This window comes from Patagioenas fasciata, chromosome Z (genome assembly GCF_037038585.1).
Source record: "Patagioenas fasciata isolate bPatFas1 chromosome Z, bPatFas1.hap1, whole genome shotgun sequence".
In the NCBI taxonomy this organism is placed as follows: Eukaryota; Metazoa; Chordata; class Aves; order Columbiformes; family Columbidae; genus Patagioenas; species Patagioenas fasciata.
Window position 1 is genome coordinate 60,696,112 of NC_092560.1, and position 19,445 is coordinate 60,715,556.

The window sequence follows — 19,445 nt, forward strand, 5'->3', positions numbered from 1 at the left end:
CTGATATTCAACCATTTCATATGACTAAATTAAAACAATAATTAACAAATGTATTTCAAGTTCGTAATCTGCCATAGTTCAATAAATACTTCCAACGCATAGTTTCTAAATGTAATACCTGTTGTTTTTAGAAATTGATCTTGGCCATCTGTTTCAGTGTTGTGTATACCTATGACAAAATATAATGGAACCTTGTTTCTTTAATTACAACCAAACAGTGGATATGACCTGCAGTACTGCTGCTGGCAAAGAAAAGGCCCATTGCATGTAAAGGCAATCCCTTGGAGTGTTTGATATTGCAGGTTATCTCCTGTTTTGCAGATTAAAAAAAAAATTAATAAATAAGTATACGTAAGTTATTTTGTAGGGTTTTTTTTGAAGGCATTTGATCGTTTGCTTTTGAAAGAATAATCAAAGCCATTTAATTGGAAAAAAACCTTCCTTGTTCAGTTATATTGAATTAAACTGCAAAAGGGCCATTCAGCAATCACATTCCATTGCACTGACCAATGTTCATAAATGTCAGATGTGAATTCTGCATCCCCAGAAACTTGGTTTGTATTCCAAACCTCCACCCTTCACTGAGTTGCTCACAGTGGCAGTACATGAGATTTTGCTCTGACTTGCTTGTGGGGAGCTTTTTGAAGCATTATAGGGTAAATAGCATGAAAAGACCATGAGAGGAACAGAGGTAAAATTAACAAGGCTTCAGTTACTTAGGCCAATAACCAGAACATCTTTGAACATCGTGTATTCTCTTTGTTATTTGTTTTGTTTGCTTTTCTGAGTTTTCCTTTTTCTTTTAAAAAAGTGAGTATTAGGTCTGTCTGATCACTGCTCTGTCTAGCTGCATAATTATCTGATTTGTTTTGGCAATGCAGGCAGAATGCTATTTTCTAAAAAGAGTGGTAAGACTGGAGCATGCAGTATGTAAACTGGGAAATTTTAAAGAAATGTTAAAATTACATTGCATCTGCTTAAATAGTGTAGAAGGTAAATGGCTAGCACAGAGATCTGGATACAAGCTGAATGATGAAGAGAATGGAGACTCTGAGTGTAAATTCTGTAGAGATGAGAAACATGCAAGAGCTGCATTTTATTTCTGGTAGGGAAAAGTGTTTGTAGTGTATGAGGTATGAAATTTTGTTTTCAAAGATAATGGTAAAACTGCATATAGAACTTCCTAGCTGAGCATCCTCCTTCCTATCTGCTCTCTAGTGCAGAACTCCTGAGGTGTGTCACCCTGCAAAAAAACAATCATCATAAATACATGTAGGGAAGGGTATAAGAGGCTTGTAGAAGATTATTGCTTTCATTGCTTAAAATATTTTGTATTGGGCACATTGTGTTTTCAATTAATTGCTGTTTTAGAAAGATAAATAAAAGCAATGAATTCAGTTAATTAAGTTAACAAAATAACAAATAATCATACTAAGGCTATTTTCAGCATGTATTTTTGAGTGTGTACATGAATATCTCCTGTATCTGCTCAGGAATCCAAACCATTCGTCCCTGATGTTGGAAGTGCAGAGTAATTTCCATCCTCTGATGGGGAGAATTCAAACCTGTACATTTACTTTGCATAACACTTCTAGCATAGATGTGTTCAATAACAATATTGCCTCTCAGTGCTGATCTGCTTCGACAGAGCAAAAAAGTGAGAATTCCTCTGTGGTGTAGTCGTCACCTTCCCTGGGAAGAAGGTTTTGGCTCCTGCTCTGGTTTATATTTGTTTAGGGAAAGAGAACAAGGCAGCAGTGTACCTCACTTCAGGAGACACAATATGGCTTGGGGGTGATGAATTTTCCAGAGAGGGGGGAGATCCTGGGCTCAGCTACCCACAGGTAGGTGAGGAAAGTCAAATGGATTTTCTGAAGCATTGGTGAGAGCTGTAGGTGTCAAGCTGTTTTGCAAAAGGGAGATGGGCATGACGTGACCCTTATTACTTATCATGTTGCTCGGTTGTGAATTCGGTATTTTTCCTTTGCTCTTCTAAAAAGTGTCTGAAATATATTTTTAATTCTTTTTCATCAAAGTATAAGTAAAAATGAAACTGGTTATTTTGATTTGTTTTGAACACCAGTTCCTCCACTTATTGCGTTATTTTCACAACACGTTATTAATGATTTAACATGTTATATTCATGAATTACAGTAAAACAATTTACTGATTCTTAAAATGGTACTTCCACTTATTTTAAAGGGTTGAAATCTCAGTCCTTATTTTTAATATTTGAAGAAACATAGGCTTTGGAACCAAAGATCAGCTGTAAATAGTTGTAAAAGGGAATAATAATTTAACATGATATATTTATGCTATCTCAATTACTTGTTCTTGCACTAGAATCTTGTACATCCATGTGGATATATGAGGTGTCTAAATATTCAGTCACGTATATTTGTTTTCAGTCATGATGTAGGAATACAAAATATGCATGTATAATCCATCAGCTTGTTTCAGACCTCTATATAGTTCTTTTGCCCTTTTTTACACCTCTGTGCCTTTTTAAAAAATTTTTATTTTCAGTTTAAATGTACTACATAGTCTTGCTTTCAGTGAACTTTTCAAGAAATGATGCACCCATTTCTGGGAAATGAAAATTTGTTTCTGAAGTGGCTTCTCAGAATGTACTGTATCTTTGTACAGTTACATGCACAAAGCCAGTTTTACCTCTGACTATCAGAATGAAATTGTTAGTATGTATGTTAAATACCAGAAGTCTTGGAGTCTTACATGAACCAAGTTGATGGTCCTAATCTTGTTTTTCTTGTCGAAGGTATTCACCTCTAAAAACGAATTGCTTCAACTCATTCAGTGGTCACAGGCCAATCTCCTTGCCAAACCTCATGGCTGAGGTCTATCAATAGCTACTGAGCAATGTCTTCTCCATCTTCTTCTCTGAAGATAGTAGACAAAATGCACTTTTCACCATCAGCAGAACCTGTAAAGATTACAATGACAAGAGACTGAATTAGTTAAAAACATCTATTAAAGCAAAATATTAGGTGACATTATCTGTCTCTTTTGGTTTTGCGAGGGGATGCTGGTTGAGGTACCTTCCTTTTCACGTGATGCTTTTTTGAGAAGAATTACAGAAGGCTTCTCTCAGTATAAGCCTCTGAATTTTTACTTAGTATGGAGGCACCCTGAATGTTGTATTTTTAAATGACACTCTTAAAATTACTGTCACTACAAAATTCTTAATTAATGCAAGTGTTCCAACATGAGATATGAGATTATTTTGCAGCTGAAATATTTTTAGACCTGTCTCTTTCAAACTTTTTCTTGCGCCTGTAAGGCGGTCATTTCTAATTTGAGAATGTGAATGCATCTTTTGCAGTGATCTACTACAGAAATTTGCTGACACTTAACAAATCAGTATGTTGCAATTAGCACTTGGGTTTAAGGGCTGGTAATATGAAACTGAAACAAATCAGTTGGAGTCCCTGTACAAAATGTTTCCTGATACTGAGAGGCTGTGGTCTAACAGTTTGAACTGGGCAGGGGGGAGTATTTTTGAGGAATATATGTTACTTGTGCTGTGACGTGTATTGACGCAAAAACGATCTTGATAATCTGAAATAAATAGGTTTTGATCATCATACAGGTCAGCATAGACAGATTCCGCTTTTTCCAAGACAAAACCGATTTGTGAGTTCCTAGCTGGTAGCTATCTGGATGGGACGACTACCCTGCTTTTTCACTAAGGAATGGGGCTGAACAAAGGGCAAACTGTGTAAAGATGGGGGAGTACAAAAGCAATATCAGAGCACCACTGGCAGTGGTGTACTGTTCTTGCCCAAGGTTACGTGGAAGTCAGGCATTAATTCTTTCTGCTGTAGTTTAATAAGTTTATCTGAGTAAAAGCAATGGCAAACATGAGATGTATTCAAGCACTTATGGTAGGGGATTATTAGCTAAAGCCAAATAGGCTCAATATTAAATAAAATTGCCATGTTATATAAATTTCTTTTTGTCCTGTCCTTCCACCTCTCACATATGCAATGAGGGCATTACTCCTGTGCCTTTTTGTTTCAGAAATCTGAGACTTAATTTTTATTGCATGTAAAATACTATAAAAACTTTAGACGGAAGCTATTGAATGTGTAGTGAGAATTAATTTTTTTTTTGTTGAAATGTCCACTGCTTAAATATTAGTTGAATTTATTGAAAATATACATATATATTAACGTAATGTTAATTAATTAATTTTATAGTCACTTTCCATAGACAGTACTGTGATTTTCTTCTCTAGTAATCAAACCTTTGAAGCACTGAAGCTTTAAACCTAACCAAACAATGCAAACAAAGCCTTTTGAACCTAGCAAATTGCTCTTCATTGGCTTTACTGGGCCCTGATCAGGTCCCCCGAGAGCTGCATTTCTCTATTAATCTGCCTTATGCATAGAATCACAAGTGAGCAAAAAATCACTGATTTCCACTACTATGTGTCTTTAGTTATCAGATAAAACTAATTAAATCTGTTTGAAATTGTGCGAGTTTGCGGTTTTTAGATACGTTCTATGGCTATATCAAAAAGAAGGCTCAGTATTGCTGAATTTTATTAAACCATCTTTGAATTCCTTTTCTGCTACTGGGTAAGAGGTTGCATCAATATTTAAAAATAAACAGCAAGGCACATAAATTGGCTCTCTAAGTGTATATGGCTCACCTTGAAGTGAAGGACTTCAGTATTAGTCTGAAATCAAATGAAGATTTTTGGGGGGTCTGAAAACTTCATTATTATTTTATTTTGAAAATTGCTTTTAGTCTTAATCAGAATTAAACCATTAAGCAAGAAGATTCCCAGGTCCAGCATTGCTCATAACTCAGGGAAATGGAATTTTCAGAACATGAGCCTCTGCCTCATCCCAGACCGGCCGGTCTTGGGCAGGCAGAAAAAGCCTTTCTGCTGCTTCAGCAGGATACCTAGCTAGGTCAGTGAAAGTTAATTAAGCTTGATGTGTTTTACATTAAAAAAGAATAGCTAATACTGATGAAATTTTCACCTGAGAAAGTGTCACAGGCTTCTACTTAATAATTTCTGCCCTTCAACCTCAGCACTTGAAGTGCAGGAGATGCTGTTAGTGCTCGGCTCTGGTGTGTGCTTTACAGTCAAGGGGTGAGCCGCGAAAGGGGGCTCTGTTTCAGCCTTCCAAAGTTCCTCGTTTGTGTTTACTCAATGTAAGCTAAAAGCTATCAGAGCAAAAATAGAGGACATTAGAGAATATAAATCAACAATTTCAGAAGAATAGTTTATCTTTAAAAAGAAACCAGAATCAAACCCAACCTTCTGTCTTTTTAAAGCTTTGCAAAACTGAGTACATTCAGATGAGGAAAGTTTTACCATACAGAAGGACAACACAGCTGCAGAAGTGACCTGTTTGCTAAAGCAAAACTGGCCAATGTAAAGAAGTGACACTTCACTAGCCATTTTAATGTATTTATATTAATGAAAACACATACGTTACAGTAAATTCTAAGTTTGGAAATTTGAAAATTAAAAAATTGCTGCAGGGCCAAAGTCTTAGAAGCATTCCACAACAGATTTGCAACACTTAAATATAATTTGTTCCATGGAAGATGTTGAATGCAATATTTCTTGTTAAAATAGAAGGATTTTCACATTTGATTTGTATTCCTTTTTCCTAGAAGAAGCGTGTTTTCCTCTAGGTGCATGTATGTGTAAGAGAGGCAGATGGGCAGAACGAAAATGGATAGCCGGGCAGACGGGGATATCCTCACTTTCAGGTTGTGAAAAAAAATGGTGATGATTTTTCAGAAAATATTCAAGTACAAACACCTGTGCAATCATGAAGATAGTTTGGATCTCCTGAAGAAAATCCTCCTTCTTCATCCTCCTGTCCTTTCCAACACATCTGAGTAATTATCTGCAAGTTGAGATGTTTTCAGGCATGTCTAGCTTTGTTCTCTCTTACTGAAAGAATAATATAGTTGCAAAGCAAGACAAAGATGGCAGATCTGGTGAGAATCAAATTCTGACATGGATAATACCAAGTTTAGTGCTTGTTACAGTATGTTGTAATCAAGTTTTAAATTACTGTTATATATACTAAGATGGTTTTGTTCTATATAGGACATTGATTTCTCTGTTAGGTGAACCGATGATCCATGAAAGCAAAATAAATAAAGCTGCATTTGAAGCTGAGATAAGAAAAAGTCACTTTTCATTTCACTGAGCATCTGCTAGTCAAGCAAAATATTTAACTAAAGAGGAGTCGAGTTTTAAATGGAAAGCTTGTAAAAATTTTATACTGTTTTGGGTTCCTTATGTAGAATGAAATAATGTCTTAGATGCATCAAGTTTGGTTTGAAAGACATTTTACAAGCAATTTGAATTAATATCTTTTTCAAAACCCCTACATTTCACAATGTGGCTAATAAGGTGGCTGTTGAGTATATAACTTCATGAGGTTTTACTGATATATATGTCTTGCCCTTTTTTTTTTTTTTTTACTTTCATGATCTGGAAACTCAGAAAACTTAAGCAAAGCTGTGACTGCTCTGTGACCTCCAGTCATAGCACCCAGTGCCTTTGAGATGCTGTTCACTCTACTGCACGGTCTGTCAGACCACTGAGAACTTCCGCTGGGTCAATCTGTGTGTACCACAAGGATAATCACATATCAAACTGCACTGATTCAAGGTCATTGAGACTCCTGTGTCAATGGGCAGCAACCAGGAAATAATACAGAAAGCAGATCTCAACGACTTTTTATGCAGTTATATACACAGCAGATTATTCAGCAAATTAACTTAGAGCTGAAATTTCCTTCTTTAAGACTCAGTTTTCTTTGGGTTGGACATACAAAGTGGAAAATGAAGTGCCTGTTAGAATTCATAGTGCCTTACATTATTAAGCTTAGTACAAACATTGATTAATTAATACTAAATCTTTATCACTGCTTGTGTAGGCACTCATTTTGAACAGACTGTTCATCCTATTCAGGATAGCCTGTGGCAATAAATAAGCCACCAAAGCTTCAGCACCATGTTCCAGAGCTGTAAGGAACACCATGCTGTTACTGGTAGTTTTGAAAGTATAGTAGATATAAATTTAGAGTGAGAAGATCACTGAAGGAGTGCTATGAATCCAGCTAGTTTTATTTGAAAATATCAAAGCAACAGTTAGTGTGATTTTTTTTTTTTTAATGTCTGCATAAAACAATTATTTACAATTTAGAAAAAATGTACCTTAAAACTGGTTTTTACACTTTTTTTTCATCTAGAGATATTAAATATCTGAGCTATTTAGAAGCATTTAAAATTTTCAGGAGTAGTTCAATGCAGTGTGGTGCAACCTCTGTACTTTCAGTAAACAGCAAGTAGGAGTAGCTGTACTGAGTTAGCTTTAGAGGAGTGGTAAGCTCTATGGCAGTTTGCTATGGGGTTAAGGTCAGTTCTTGCTTCTTATTATGAGCTCTGAAAGATCTCTTTACTCCCAGGCTCTTTTTTTTTCTTTTTTCCCCCTCATTCTTGAAAATTTTGTGTCACAGGCCTATCTCTTCCTTGCTTATAGTCAACATTTCATAAACCCTTGTATAAATCTAGAACTCTGAGACTGTAAGTGTTAAATTTATAACCAGCTTCACGTGGGGGGAGAGGGTTGTGGCAAGTAGCAAAAATAAAAAAACAAAACTATAAATAGCTTGAAACAAAGGGCTGCCTCTGTGCTTCAATAGCATCTCCTTTCACTGCCTTGTGAAGCTTCTCAGCTCGCTCTTGGTTACATGGATAGTAGGATGTTCTGAACAAGTAGGCAGGGAACGCATTGTATTACTTTCTCTGTACAGGTCACAAAAGGGCAATACTGGGACTTGCATCTAGTTTTTTTCTCACCTGAAAGAAACATATCATGTAACGTTGCCATTTAGAAACATTTTCCTAAAAGAAAATGTCTGATTGGTTTCTAAATGAAAAATAAAATGTAATATAATAAGAACTTGTCTTACAAACTAACCAGCTTGTACTATATTGTGGGCTAGAATCAAAATACAAAACTGGCGCAATCTCATAGTCCTTAGCAATCAATCTGATTTTATTACTGAAGCCCTAGCGCTACCACTTTTGCTGACATTCAACATCAGGAACTCCAGTGTATTTTACGTAATCGTAGTACATAATGATCCTTTAAACCATGGATTACTGTGGGATAAAAACACCTTGTTCTGTATAATATTTTATGTTGGCCGGGTGACTGGTTGTTGTGCAGCTTTGGTTTGCCTTCCTTGCATAACTGCTCCCTGTGCTGGTGAAACATAAAGGTCAATTGGAAATCAAGCAATGCTTCGCTTACGAGTGAGCCACAGATACAAGTACACCTCTGGTGGTTATTTCCTGCTGGTTTTCCACTCATTTAGGGGGTTCCTTGGAGACATTTATTCTCCAAGAGAAGAGTTTTTTGAAATATTTTGATCAATAGCATTGTAAAAGTGTTTGTGATGATTGTACCTGTAGATCATAGTAGTAGTGATATATTAATTTAGTGATTCCTTCTGTATGGTAATTCTAGATTATTGAAAATAAATCTAGCACAGCAAGAAATGTATTAAATGAGTTTAAAAAGATAGGAGAAATCAGAAAGTTTTTGCCAGATATGGTACAGAAATGGTGAATACTGTTCGATGTGAAGCAAAAATACATACAGCCTGCATAAAACTGAATATTTATAGCACTTTGTATGCACATTCATTGTAAGATTAAAGATGTGTAAGACATAAATCACACTCTGGTATACAGGGAATTATGTATAAAGTCTATTTCATGCAATTTCTGAGTACTAGTTTAAGGTTCTTTGCCACCTACTCTCTCAAATGATAGTTAAGCCTAATCTCTATAGGTTTATCTTGGAATAAAGAATTCTAAAACTGAGAGTTCTCGTGCCACTCTCAATCCTATGCTACTCTTCCTTTAGTGTGTTTTGCAGTTACAGTTAATGACTTGTATTATCAGATCAGCAATTTGTAAACTCAGAAGTGTTTTCATGGATAAACATGAAACAAAGGGAATTTATAAACCTGGATTGTTGAATACAAGAAGCAATCTCCTAAATTTAGTGTAATCCATATGCTCTGCTCTAGTCTAATAAACTTGTGTTTATTAAATGTTCCATGGCCATTTGAACTACCATTATTGTTCATTGCCATGAACCTTTACCAAGATGATGGTTGCATGCCAGGTTGCATGCCAGGAAGCTGGTGGTAGTGTCATTGAAGTGGCCTGGAAGTCAGTGCTGGAGGACTGTGTTGGTGGCATGTCCATCACACGTTGCCCAGCATGAGACCCCACTGTCATGGAGGCTGGAGCAGGGAGGTAGTTGCGGAGCTGTTGCTGCCTCCAGTTTTCTAGGAAGCCTAATGAGTCCACGGGGAGCTGTTGTTGAGTGGTTTCTATGCCTCTCCCAATCAAGTTTAGTGGAGCAGATCAAGTTCTCAAGCAGAATAAGAGGTCATGCATCGGGGTCAGGTTTTCTGAAGTTGATGATCAGTTTTTGTATGGAACTTTCGTTGACAGTTTAACATTTAGGAGTTATCATAATTTGCTTAAAATCTGTTGGGTATATACTACTCTGGAAATCTTCCATCAGGGTAGATGTATATTTGATGTAACAGGTGGGTTTACTCATCATTTCTATAACAGATGCTAAAGTTATGAGTCTCACTCTTTACAATCTGTATTGGGCACTGTAAGCTGCATTCTAACACTGTTAAAGGGGAGACTCTAGATACTTCTGGAGTAGAATGGCGAAGTCTCCAGTACCCATTTTATACTATGCAAGTTGAAGCTATTACTGTCTAGGCTTCTTAGCTAGCTCTGAAAGAAGATAAGACTATGAGGCTGTAAAAATGCATGAAAGTTCAATTAGGGTTGTAAATGTGGATGGAGGTTTTGATGTTATCTAATTTTTGTTTCTGTTTTTTTTTTTTTCTTCAGTGCTTTTTTTTTTTCTTTTCCTGAAATTTTATTCCCGCACTGTGATGTTATGAGCATATTTGCAAAGAGTTAGATATTTGGGTTTCCATTTGGATAGAGGCCTTAGAAAAATACTACATTGCTAAAGCAGTTCTGGTAGGCAACAGATACCAGTTTTAGTTGTATAAACCCACTAAGAGGTTTTAACTCAAGTCTTTATAAGTCTACAGAGTACCACACATGCACACCTTTCAGATATGCCATGGAATGAAAAACCATATTACTGTCTTTATCCTAGATGTGTATTCTTGAGAAGGAAGGCACATAATGAAATGTAATAATTACTCTGTCTTCTCTGCTGACTGTAAATATATTGTATGAGTTAAAACAATGAGAGTTTCCTTAGCATTAACAAAATATTTAAGTATCTTGAGGTGAAATTGGTGGCATGTTAGAGACCATTTTTCTAAGCATGTTTTACCACAGCACATCAACCATTCTGTTTCTTCCTTTTTTTTTAGGTTTTACTGGGACTTAATCATGCTCATAATGATGGTTGGAAACCTTGTCATTATACCAGTTGGAATCACATTCTTCACAGAACAAACAACAACACCATGGATTATTTTCAATGTGGCGTCAGACACTGTTTTTCTATTGGACTTGATCATGAATTTTAGAACTGGAACTGTAAATGAAGACAGCTCTGAAATAATACTGGACCCTAAAATCATTAAGATGAATTACTTAAAAAGCTGGTTTGTGGTTGACTTCATCTCATCAATACCAGTGGATTATATCTTTCTCATTGTAGAAAAAGGAATGGATTCAGAGGTTTACAAGACAGCAAGAGCACTTCGTATTGTGAGATTTACAAAAATCCTCAGCCTGTTACGTTTATTACGCCTTTCAAGACTGATTAGATACATACACCAGTGGGAAGAGGTAAGATTTATATGGTTATAACGTAATTCACTAAGATCTTATTCCTACAAAAAAATATTCAGGACTCTCCAAACAGCTACACAAGAACCAGAATGGAAGAGGAGTTTTTATTCACCAATTAGTCTAATTACATACAGGTACTAGTAGAAAAGCCTTTTTGGAAAAACAAACAAGCGGAGAGTAATCATCTTCTCTCTGCTAACAACAGAGACCAAAAACATGTTTGAGAGCATCAGCACAATAGTGTGGATGGGCTCCTATTGAGAATATTAGAAATTTTAGCAGCCACCTAAATCTGCATTTGAGTTGGTGACTAACACTTACGCTTATGAGCTTAATACTCTTATAATCACAGAGAACATGTTCATATTTTTCTATTTCAGGAGAAATTGAAACAATTTATAATTGAGTAGATTTCCTAGAATGCTCATTGAAGGCTGTGTGTAGGCCAACCATATAAAATTCTGACCTTCTTCGTAAAAAATAGGTAGTTTAAATTTTGAGTCATTGCCTTCTAAACTGTCAGCTCCACTCTTTCCTGACATGACCTTGTGCTGCCTGCCAATTTGGCACAGTGACATTTCCAGGAAATGTAGCATTCCCTAATTTGGCATGCTCATGGCTAGGAAGCATTTAATACTTTGGCGCCTACCACTATGATTCAGTCATTTCACTTCTTGCTTGTCCCCATTTCTGTAGTTCTAAATATCATAATGTATTTTCAAAGGATCTGCTAAAAAAATGGGAAAAATAACTGCTGTTTTCTAAACCTTTCTTGGAGCAAGTGTAATGAGGATTATTTTGTAAAGCATTTTCATGGAAACACTATTAAAAGATGATTTGGTACCATTTCTGATGCTTTTTCTGCTGGTTATCTCCAGTATTATAGCCACTTGCTGGTTTAACAGAAATCTAAATACAAAGCCATCTTACAAATAAAATCAGATTATATTTAAAAACGGAATGATGCTGGATGATACTAAATATGGAGAATCTAGTAAATTTATAGCTTTTTCTCAAAAAGCTCCTCAAATAGGTCATTATTTTTTGTTTCTGTATTTTGTAAATTCTGCTTCTTTTTGCCTCCCTATAATGCAGTGTTATTCTGTTTTTGACACAAAAATAGAGCACTGCAGTTTGGTACTCAATTAAACTAAGCTGAATGATTAAGCATATTTTGCAGTTCTACCATAAAGCTGTGCTTTTGTCTCTGTGCTTTACAGAGAGACAACCTTCTGAAATGCATTCAATGACATTATTTTCTGGCAGCTTGAATTAATAGCTTTTGACTATAAAGACCTTCTAAGCAGAGAATTGAATAACTTTCTCCCCACTTCCCCCATTCCATCTACTATCAAAAAAAAATCAGATATTCTAAATCAAATATAGCTGAACTGGCCACTAAGTGGGACTAGAAGTGACCAGAGGATGTGGTCCAAACCATGGATTTGGTCCATTTGATCTTTAGTTAGTGGCTGCTTGATTACAACTTCACCTTTGATTCCAGTAGTAAAACTTGTGAAATATTTCCTGTATGATACTTTATTTGACAAGTATTGAAAAATAATTGGAGTCTATATTTTTGTGTTGGATAGCACAGTATGGTGTTCTCTGGATGTTCTCAAGAAGGAGGGTCTCAGGTGTATATTTTTTATTTGAGCCTGCAATAAAGCAGCAAGAAGCTGCTTGGCTGCTTTCAAAAAAGGTTTCTGATGACTGCAAGAACATGTGGAACAGTGTTAATTATGTAGACTGAATCAGGTTCTGACAAAATCCAAAATGAAATGTGTGCAAGAAAAAAAAGTTATTTTTGCTGTTGTTTAGTATTTTACAATTATCAGAAATGAAGGTGGTTATGGATCTTCATACATGGTTTTTGTTGTCACAGTAGTTGATGATTACTCTGGATGTAGCTTATGAAACTGTTCTGCGTGGTGATCCATTACCACTCTGGAGAAATTGTGTGTTACAGTATTGTAGTGTTTTAAAATAAGATCTGTGTAGAGATGAACTCTGCTGAATTAGGAAACAATAGTTGGATGATCCCATAGGGGCAGCCAGTGTGACGGTTGCTGCTGATGTTAATCTCTTCTGTATTGTGTGTGTTTGCACACGCACAACAGGGAGCAACTGTTAACTGATGTCTGTGACACAGAAGTAGAGTCTGTTAATGTGTGGTTAAAAGGATTTAGTAGTTTTTGCATATAGGCTGACATGTTGTTTTAATATGGTGTAGATAAATCTGAAATACCATGTATTTGGAACCAGTATAATGAGCATTATGTCAGAAATACCAAGGGGACAGCCAGCAAACTCATTCTTCATAACCTGCCAAGAGGAGACTTCATGGAAAACTGATTGATGACTGAACCAGGCTGTTTAATAAGGCTGTTATTCCACTGAGGTATTTATACATCATCCAACAGAGAAGGAAGGCTGAAATTGCTTGAGCTTTTCCTTTTTTTTTGTATCACATACCTGGACTTCAGTTGGTTGGTATCCTGAAGTTCAAATGAATAACCAAAAATTTAAAACATTTTTATATGATACTGGTGAAATACGGTCCCTTTTCTTCATTTATTTCCACATCATTTAAATCAATTAAATATGACCAAGTTGCTAACAGCCACATGGAATAATACTGAGGTAAACAATACATACATTGCAGAAGCTTTCTCCTTAACTGTTATGGGGGAACACAGCTGTAGCCTGTGGTGCAATATATATGAAATTTGATTGATATATTCATATCAGTCTGATGTTAATAGCTTATCTAAGTGAATGACGAAGTGGAAATGGGAAGAAACGCTTTAACAAATGAACAGGAGATATGTTGGCAAGAATTAACATACTGAGTTTGCAAATTCACACCATCCTAAAACTGCTTTTTAGCCACAACATCTAATATTCCAGGCTTTTACAACTCAGATGTTGAAAAAAAAAAAATCATAAACAAAATTACATACTATAACATGAAAGAAAAAAAATTGTTATTTAAATTGGTGGTTGCACAAATTTAACTTTTGCACCACAGGTTCCTAAAAGTACTGAACAGGATGTACTGGATCTAATTCTTATTTACTTTAACTTTGTGAGATTGCCTAGGCTGCTGGTCCCTGAACATTTAACATAGGTTTGCATGCAACTAGTATGTAATTCTTATTTAAATACACTCATGGATAACTGAACAATTAAAAATAAATACATTGGTACATGTCAAATGATATTCCACTGTGCTTTACTTTTGTCTATGATATGAATTTACTTATTCTTTCAAATAAGTCTATTTCCCAAAAGCTGCCTATTAACCAGACTGTAATAGCTTTGCTTACAGCAGTTCTTGTCTCAGGACAAGACCTGGTAGATCTATGAGTAAATAGAAGTGGTGCTTCTAAAACTGTACCCCGAGTCTTTCTCATTCCGAGATGTCTGATTATGTAGAATTAGAAGCAGTTTCAAAGTGACTGAATTCTTATTGCAAGGTGTGCAATAAAGGTTATGTTTTGCAGAAAGCGATCTAGTAATATGTGCGATAGTTGTAAATTGCTGCTATGCCTTATTTTGATTTGACTTGTACTGAAATCAAATTCAATTTGCCAAACCTTTTCAAGGTTCATGAGCCTGCATAAGTGTTGATATTCATTCTAGCTATTGCTAAAGCTTTGATATTTAATGAAACATATTTCTGAGCGTATCACACAGACATGTCTTATTCTACTTTTTACTGTTTTATTTCTAATAATCACAGTAATGCTGATCCAGAAAAGCTCATCAATACAAGCTTGCTTGAATGCTAAGTTTTACTAAAGTGCTTAAAAATTAAGTGTCTAAGAACTTTGCCTAAATCAAATCCTGCATTAACGATTTCATCTGTTGCATCCTCTCTACCAGCCCCAGTGACGACAGACCAGCAGTAGGTGTCCTCTCCTCGTTGTCCTGCTTGTTGCCAGTGGTACAAAAATACGTATTTTGTGTGTTTGCTGTTGAGTCATTATTGTTGGCTAAGTAAAAATATTGTAAAAGAATACTTGTGTTGTCCAGACCACAGAAGACAACTCTTGCTTCAGAAACCTGCTGTTTCTGTGGTAGGTATACACATGGCTTTTTTTCCCTATAGAAAATCAAACCACTTTTTCTATCCCGTTCATCTGGGTGAGAAGTGAAGGTTTTTTGTGTGGGAAGGGAGAGATGATGAGTTAGGTGGGTACTTGGTAGTGTTGGATGAAAGCACATATCTTTACTGATTGGATTATTAATTTTACTTTATTTTATTTTAACAGGACTGTGTCTACCATATGTGGAGTTTTCATATCAATTATGGTATTATACAATTTAACTTTTTAAATTAATGGTCCCATGGAAATGGGAGGTGACATAATAGACTTTTTTTTTTTTAATAATTCTAATACAGTTTTAATTCCTGCCCTCCAAGGAGATAGTTTAAAATGTATTTTCTAGGCCCTATAAAGTTGTGTCAATTAGTGAAGTACTTCAAATAAGCGTACTAGTAGAGGCTGAGTGGCATTTTAAAAATAAATTAGCTTAAAGTGGGACACTTTTATTGCCTATCACAGATGCATCAATCAAATATGAGTTGTCTAGCTCATAGGGAGTGTGTGTGGGGGAAATTTGTTAAATAACTCTCAGGGAAAGAAGGCGTAGGAGAGCCCACCTTCACTTACTGGCACAAAGTCTGTGAATTCTGCAACAAAGCCTCTGTGTTGGTGTCTTCTGCCTTCTTACCATTAAGAAGATTGAAGCAGGAGAAAATCCTGACTTCCTACCAGTTTCTATGGGAAGGAAACAGAAAAGCAAGTTTTGCATTTTTTTTTTTAAAGTCATGCTTGGAAAATGCCTCTTACGTATAAATTAGTGAGTTAATATCCTCCCACATAAAGTCTATGGCTGGGGGCAGGTTGTGTCAATCAGTGAGAAATATCCAAACCTGAGCTGTTTGGCGTGTGTGTTTTTTTTTGTGTGTGGAGTTTTTTTTTTTTTTTGTTTGGTTTGTTTTGTTTGTTTGTTTGTTTTTGTTTTGTTTTGTTTGTCTTGTTTTTGGTTTTATTTTGTTTTTGTTTTATTTTTCTTTCCTAAGAAGTATTCCCTAGCAAGACTAACTAAATATGCAAAGCAGTTATTCGTGGTGTTGTTCAGTGTGCAGATGCTTGCGTATGTACATCTGACACACCTGACTTCCATTTTATGCTGCCCTGTATCTCAGACACCTGCGAGGTTTGCCTGGAGCTCCCTCCTTGTTCTGCATCTTCCGTAGCAGGTGAAGCTGTTGCCATGTGCGCTTGACATCTGCTGACGAGCTCCACCTCTTGTGTAATCTAAAAACCTATGCTGTTTGCTTGTAGTTTGAATTACAAAATTCAAGAGTGCCCTGTGCTCAACATGGCTGTGGTAGAAGATGAGCTCTCTACCTTCATTGGGGCAGGGGGTTGCTCAGTGCGGTTCCCCAGAAGGATCACTGGCTGTCAGGTCATTACTGGTTACGATTCTTAGTGCTGGTATTCCTCCCTAATTCAACTGGGATGCTGGCTAATGGATGCTCTGTCTCTATGACAGCAGTTGACAGCAAGGTATTTTATCAGCAGACTGATACTTCTTGTTTCATGTAAATCTTTTTGTTTAAATGGAACTATACATATTTTAGCATCAGATGGAGCTCAGTTGTGCCAGTGCTTTTTCATTTATTTCAATGAGAATTATTTGTTTCAGAAAAGTCTATATCACTGCAGCTAAAGCATACATCCATGAAGTTTTGCTGATGTAGATGATGGAGCATACTCTCGAGTTTTTATTTTTCACTTTTCATTTTTTATTGCTCTGTACAGCAGTAGGAAAATACACATAACCCATAGAGACAAATAGAAGACATTATGATCCATGGTCTCCTAATAATAAATACTAACTGCCAAAAAAACCCAGCACAGTTGTACAGCAGGCAATCACAGAAATGCAAGCAAGACATGGGGTATTTTGTTTTTTAATTTCCTACTTAATGGCCTACACATAATCACTTTTGTGGAAAGAATAATCCATCCTCCTACAGATTGAATAGGAAGTGTAACAAGTTTAAAGGTTCTTCGTTGATATGTATACTCCCTTTTTAACGCTGAGCAAACTGATCTGTCTTTCTTGTATGCCTATGCCAAGAGAGTAATTGTGTGGCGATGATGTTTTCCCTAGGAGATAAACCATGTGGAACATAGCCTGAGATAAATTTCCCTGAACTCAAATGCTGGAAGATAATGTTTTCTGCTTTACATGAGTTTTGTCTGCTTTTATGGTAATGGGTCTGTTGCTGGCAGTCTTGACTGTTGAACCCAAGAAGGTGGGTTCACTCCTGCAGTAGCATTTCTACTTAGTGGCAGTCACTCAGTTTTGAAAATTATCAGAACTATATTAGCCTGTCTTTGATACTGAAGTTTACCACAGTTTCTTAGAATAATTTTTTAAAAGCTGGTTTTTTTGGTTTTTTTTTGTTTGTTTTTTTTTTTTTTTTAGTAATTCTGGAGATAATTGCTTGTTTTGCACTTGCTAGACCTTGTACACATTAGCCCTGGCTGCAGATTTGGAAAAAAAGACTCTTGTTCTTCCATCCCAAGCTTTTAACATGAGCAGAAAGCCTGCTTAGCTTTCGTGGGGTAATGGCCTGATGGATCCGCCCCACGTCAGGCAATGGGGCATGCCGGAGCGAGACAGAGCTGCCAGCTACTCGCCTCGTCGTCCTGCTCCCTCCTTGGAGCTGAAAATCAATCGGAGAAGGTTATGACGGACAAATAGCTGTTTGGGCAGTCCCCGGTCTGGACAGCGGTGACCGTGCAGGCACTGTGATGCTGCAGAATCCTTTCTGCGTGAGCACAAGTGTTACCAGCTGCCTTTGGTTCCCGCAGTGAATAGGCAGAAGGGGGAACCTGTGAATTAGATTTTTCCTTTTTTTTTTTTTTTTTCCCCCCCAATCTATTTTAATAAGAATGACAATTTTAGGGTTTATTCTTTGCAGGCTAAGCAGAATCCATTCAGATATCTCTGCGTTTTCAGCTTTGTATTAATAGGGACCAGTTCAGAATGCCTGTTTACACTTCTAAATTACTCAGCAACAGTTATTTAACTAAAAGATATTCTCAGCTTGTCACTAATGCCTTGTAACATCCTTCCCCTCTGTGTTTGTTTGCATACCAATAGATCTTTGCATGTAAAGAAGCCAGTTGAATAACTACCTTAGATTAGCACACAGATTTAAATTTGTCTTGTTATTCCCTATATGTAGCTGCTAGGGCTAGTTATCTTTAGAGATTGTTAGGCATACCTTGTGGCCATTTTATGCTGTCTTAAATAGACTTAATTTTAAAATAAATTTGTAAAAGGCAAATTTGAAGGTGGCTTGCTGGTCTACATGATAAAATAAACCCCGTTATCTGTTGAAATAGGAGATTTATACTCCACGGTAATAATATTTAATATGTTATTTATTTAGTAAAGAAAGCAACAAGATGTTGTTAAAGGGCATTATTACTAATTGAAAGTTGAGGAACAAGTTATACAGGAAAACTAAATCAGAAGCTGGATATGAACAATTTTAACCTATTCCTAACGTTTGGCTGCAAGAGGCATTTCATTTTTTAATTAGGCAATCATGTGTTAAAGGGTGGGAGGAGAATTTATTAGATTTCAAGTTGATATAATTCTCTTACTATGTTCTGACTTAAGGAGAAAGTTGTCAGTTGCTGTGAACACTTTTTAGATTAAAAAAAAATAATCTCTCATTCTTTTATGCAGAGAAGAGTGTGCTGGTGAATTTTGTGGGGTTTTGTGGGAGAGCATTGCCTCAGTTATCTCAAAAAGGCCTGAAGGTATAAAAAGGAGATATCTGGAGAACTTGTGCTGCACTGTGCTGGGTAGACCATTCATGCACAGCTGTCTTTATTTATTCTCCCAGTCTGTCATGTTCCTTAGCTCACCTGGGCATTTTATCAAATAGGACCAGGACTGAAATGATACAGAATTCACCACATGTCAATGGGTTGAGGATCATGTTCTGATTTTCTAGTACAACAAAATACCTGGGACACTACTTGTTTAAGTAGGTTTCTGTTGTTATGGTTTCCCTTGAAGACAATGGAATCGTGGTTTAATAGTTACTTAGGAACAAGGTTCTACTTTATAAGGATAAAACGATCTGAATTAACCACTTAGGGAGTAAGATGCAACTGTATAAACCTATTTAGAGAGGGCTGAGGAACTGAAATGGCAGTGAGAAATGGCTTTTCCAGCTGCAAGTTATCTTTAATGAGTTATTTCTAACCTGAATTTCATGGAGTTTATTCCAAATAACCATGACATTATCCCACATGCGTAATATATGATCTAAATATAGTTGTGACCTGAAACGAACAGGAAAATAACCTAATTCAGGAATTGTCAGAGCTGTGCTGCTTGCTTCCAAGCAGAAATGAAGGCTCCTCACCACACTGCACTGGAATGTACCCTCTTTCTTGACATTTTCATCTTCCTGAACCCAGACCCATGCTTTGCCATGGCCTGTTTGTGTACCTAGG

General features: G+C 36.3%; 1 protein-coding gene across 1 annotated transcript in view; it reads left to right on the forward strand.

The window, feature by feature from the left end:
• Positions 1-19,445, forward strand: part of HCN1 (hyperpolarization activated cyclic nucleotide gated potassium channel 1) — a 197,818-nt gene that overhangs the window by 13,070 nt on the left and 165,303 nt on the right. Inside the window, exon 2 of the mRNA XM_065861534.2 lies at positions 10,455-10,878. Coding sequence (XP_065717606.1) covers positions 10,455-10,878 — 424 coding nt within the window. The remainder of the gene's footprint in view (positions 1-10,454; positions 10,879-19,445) is intronic.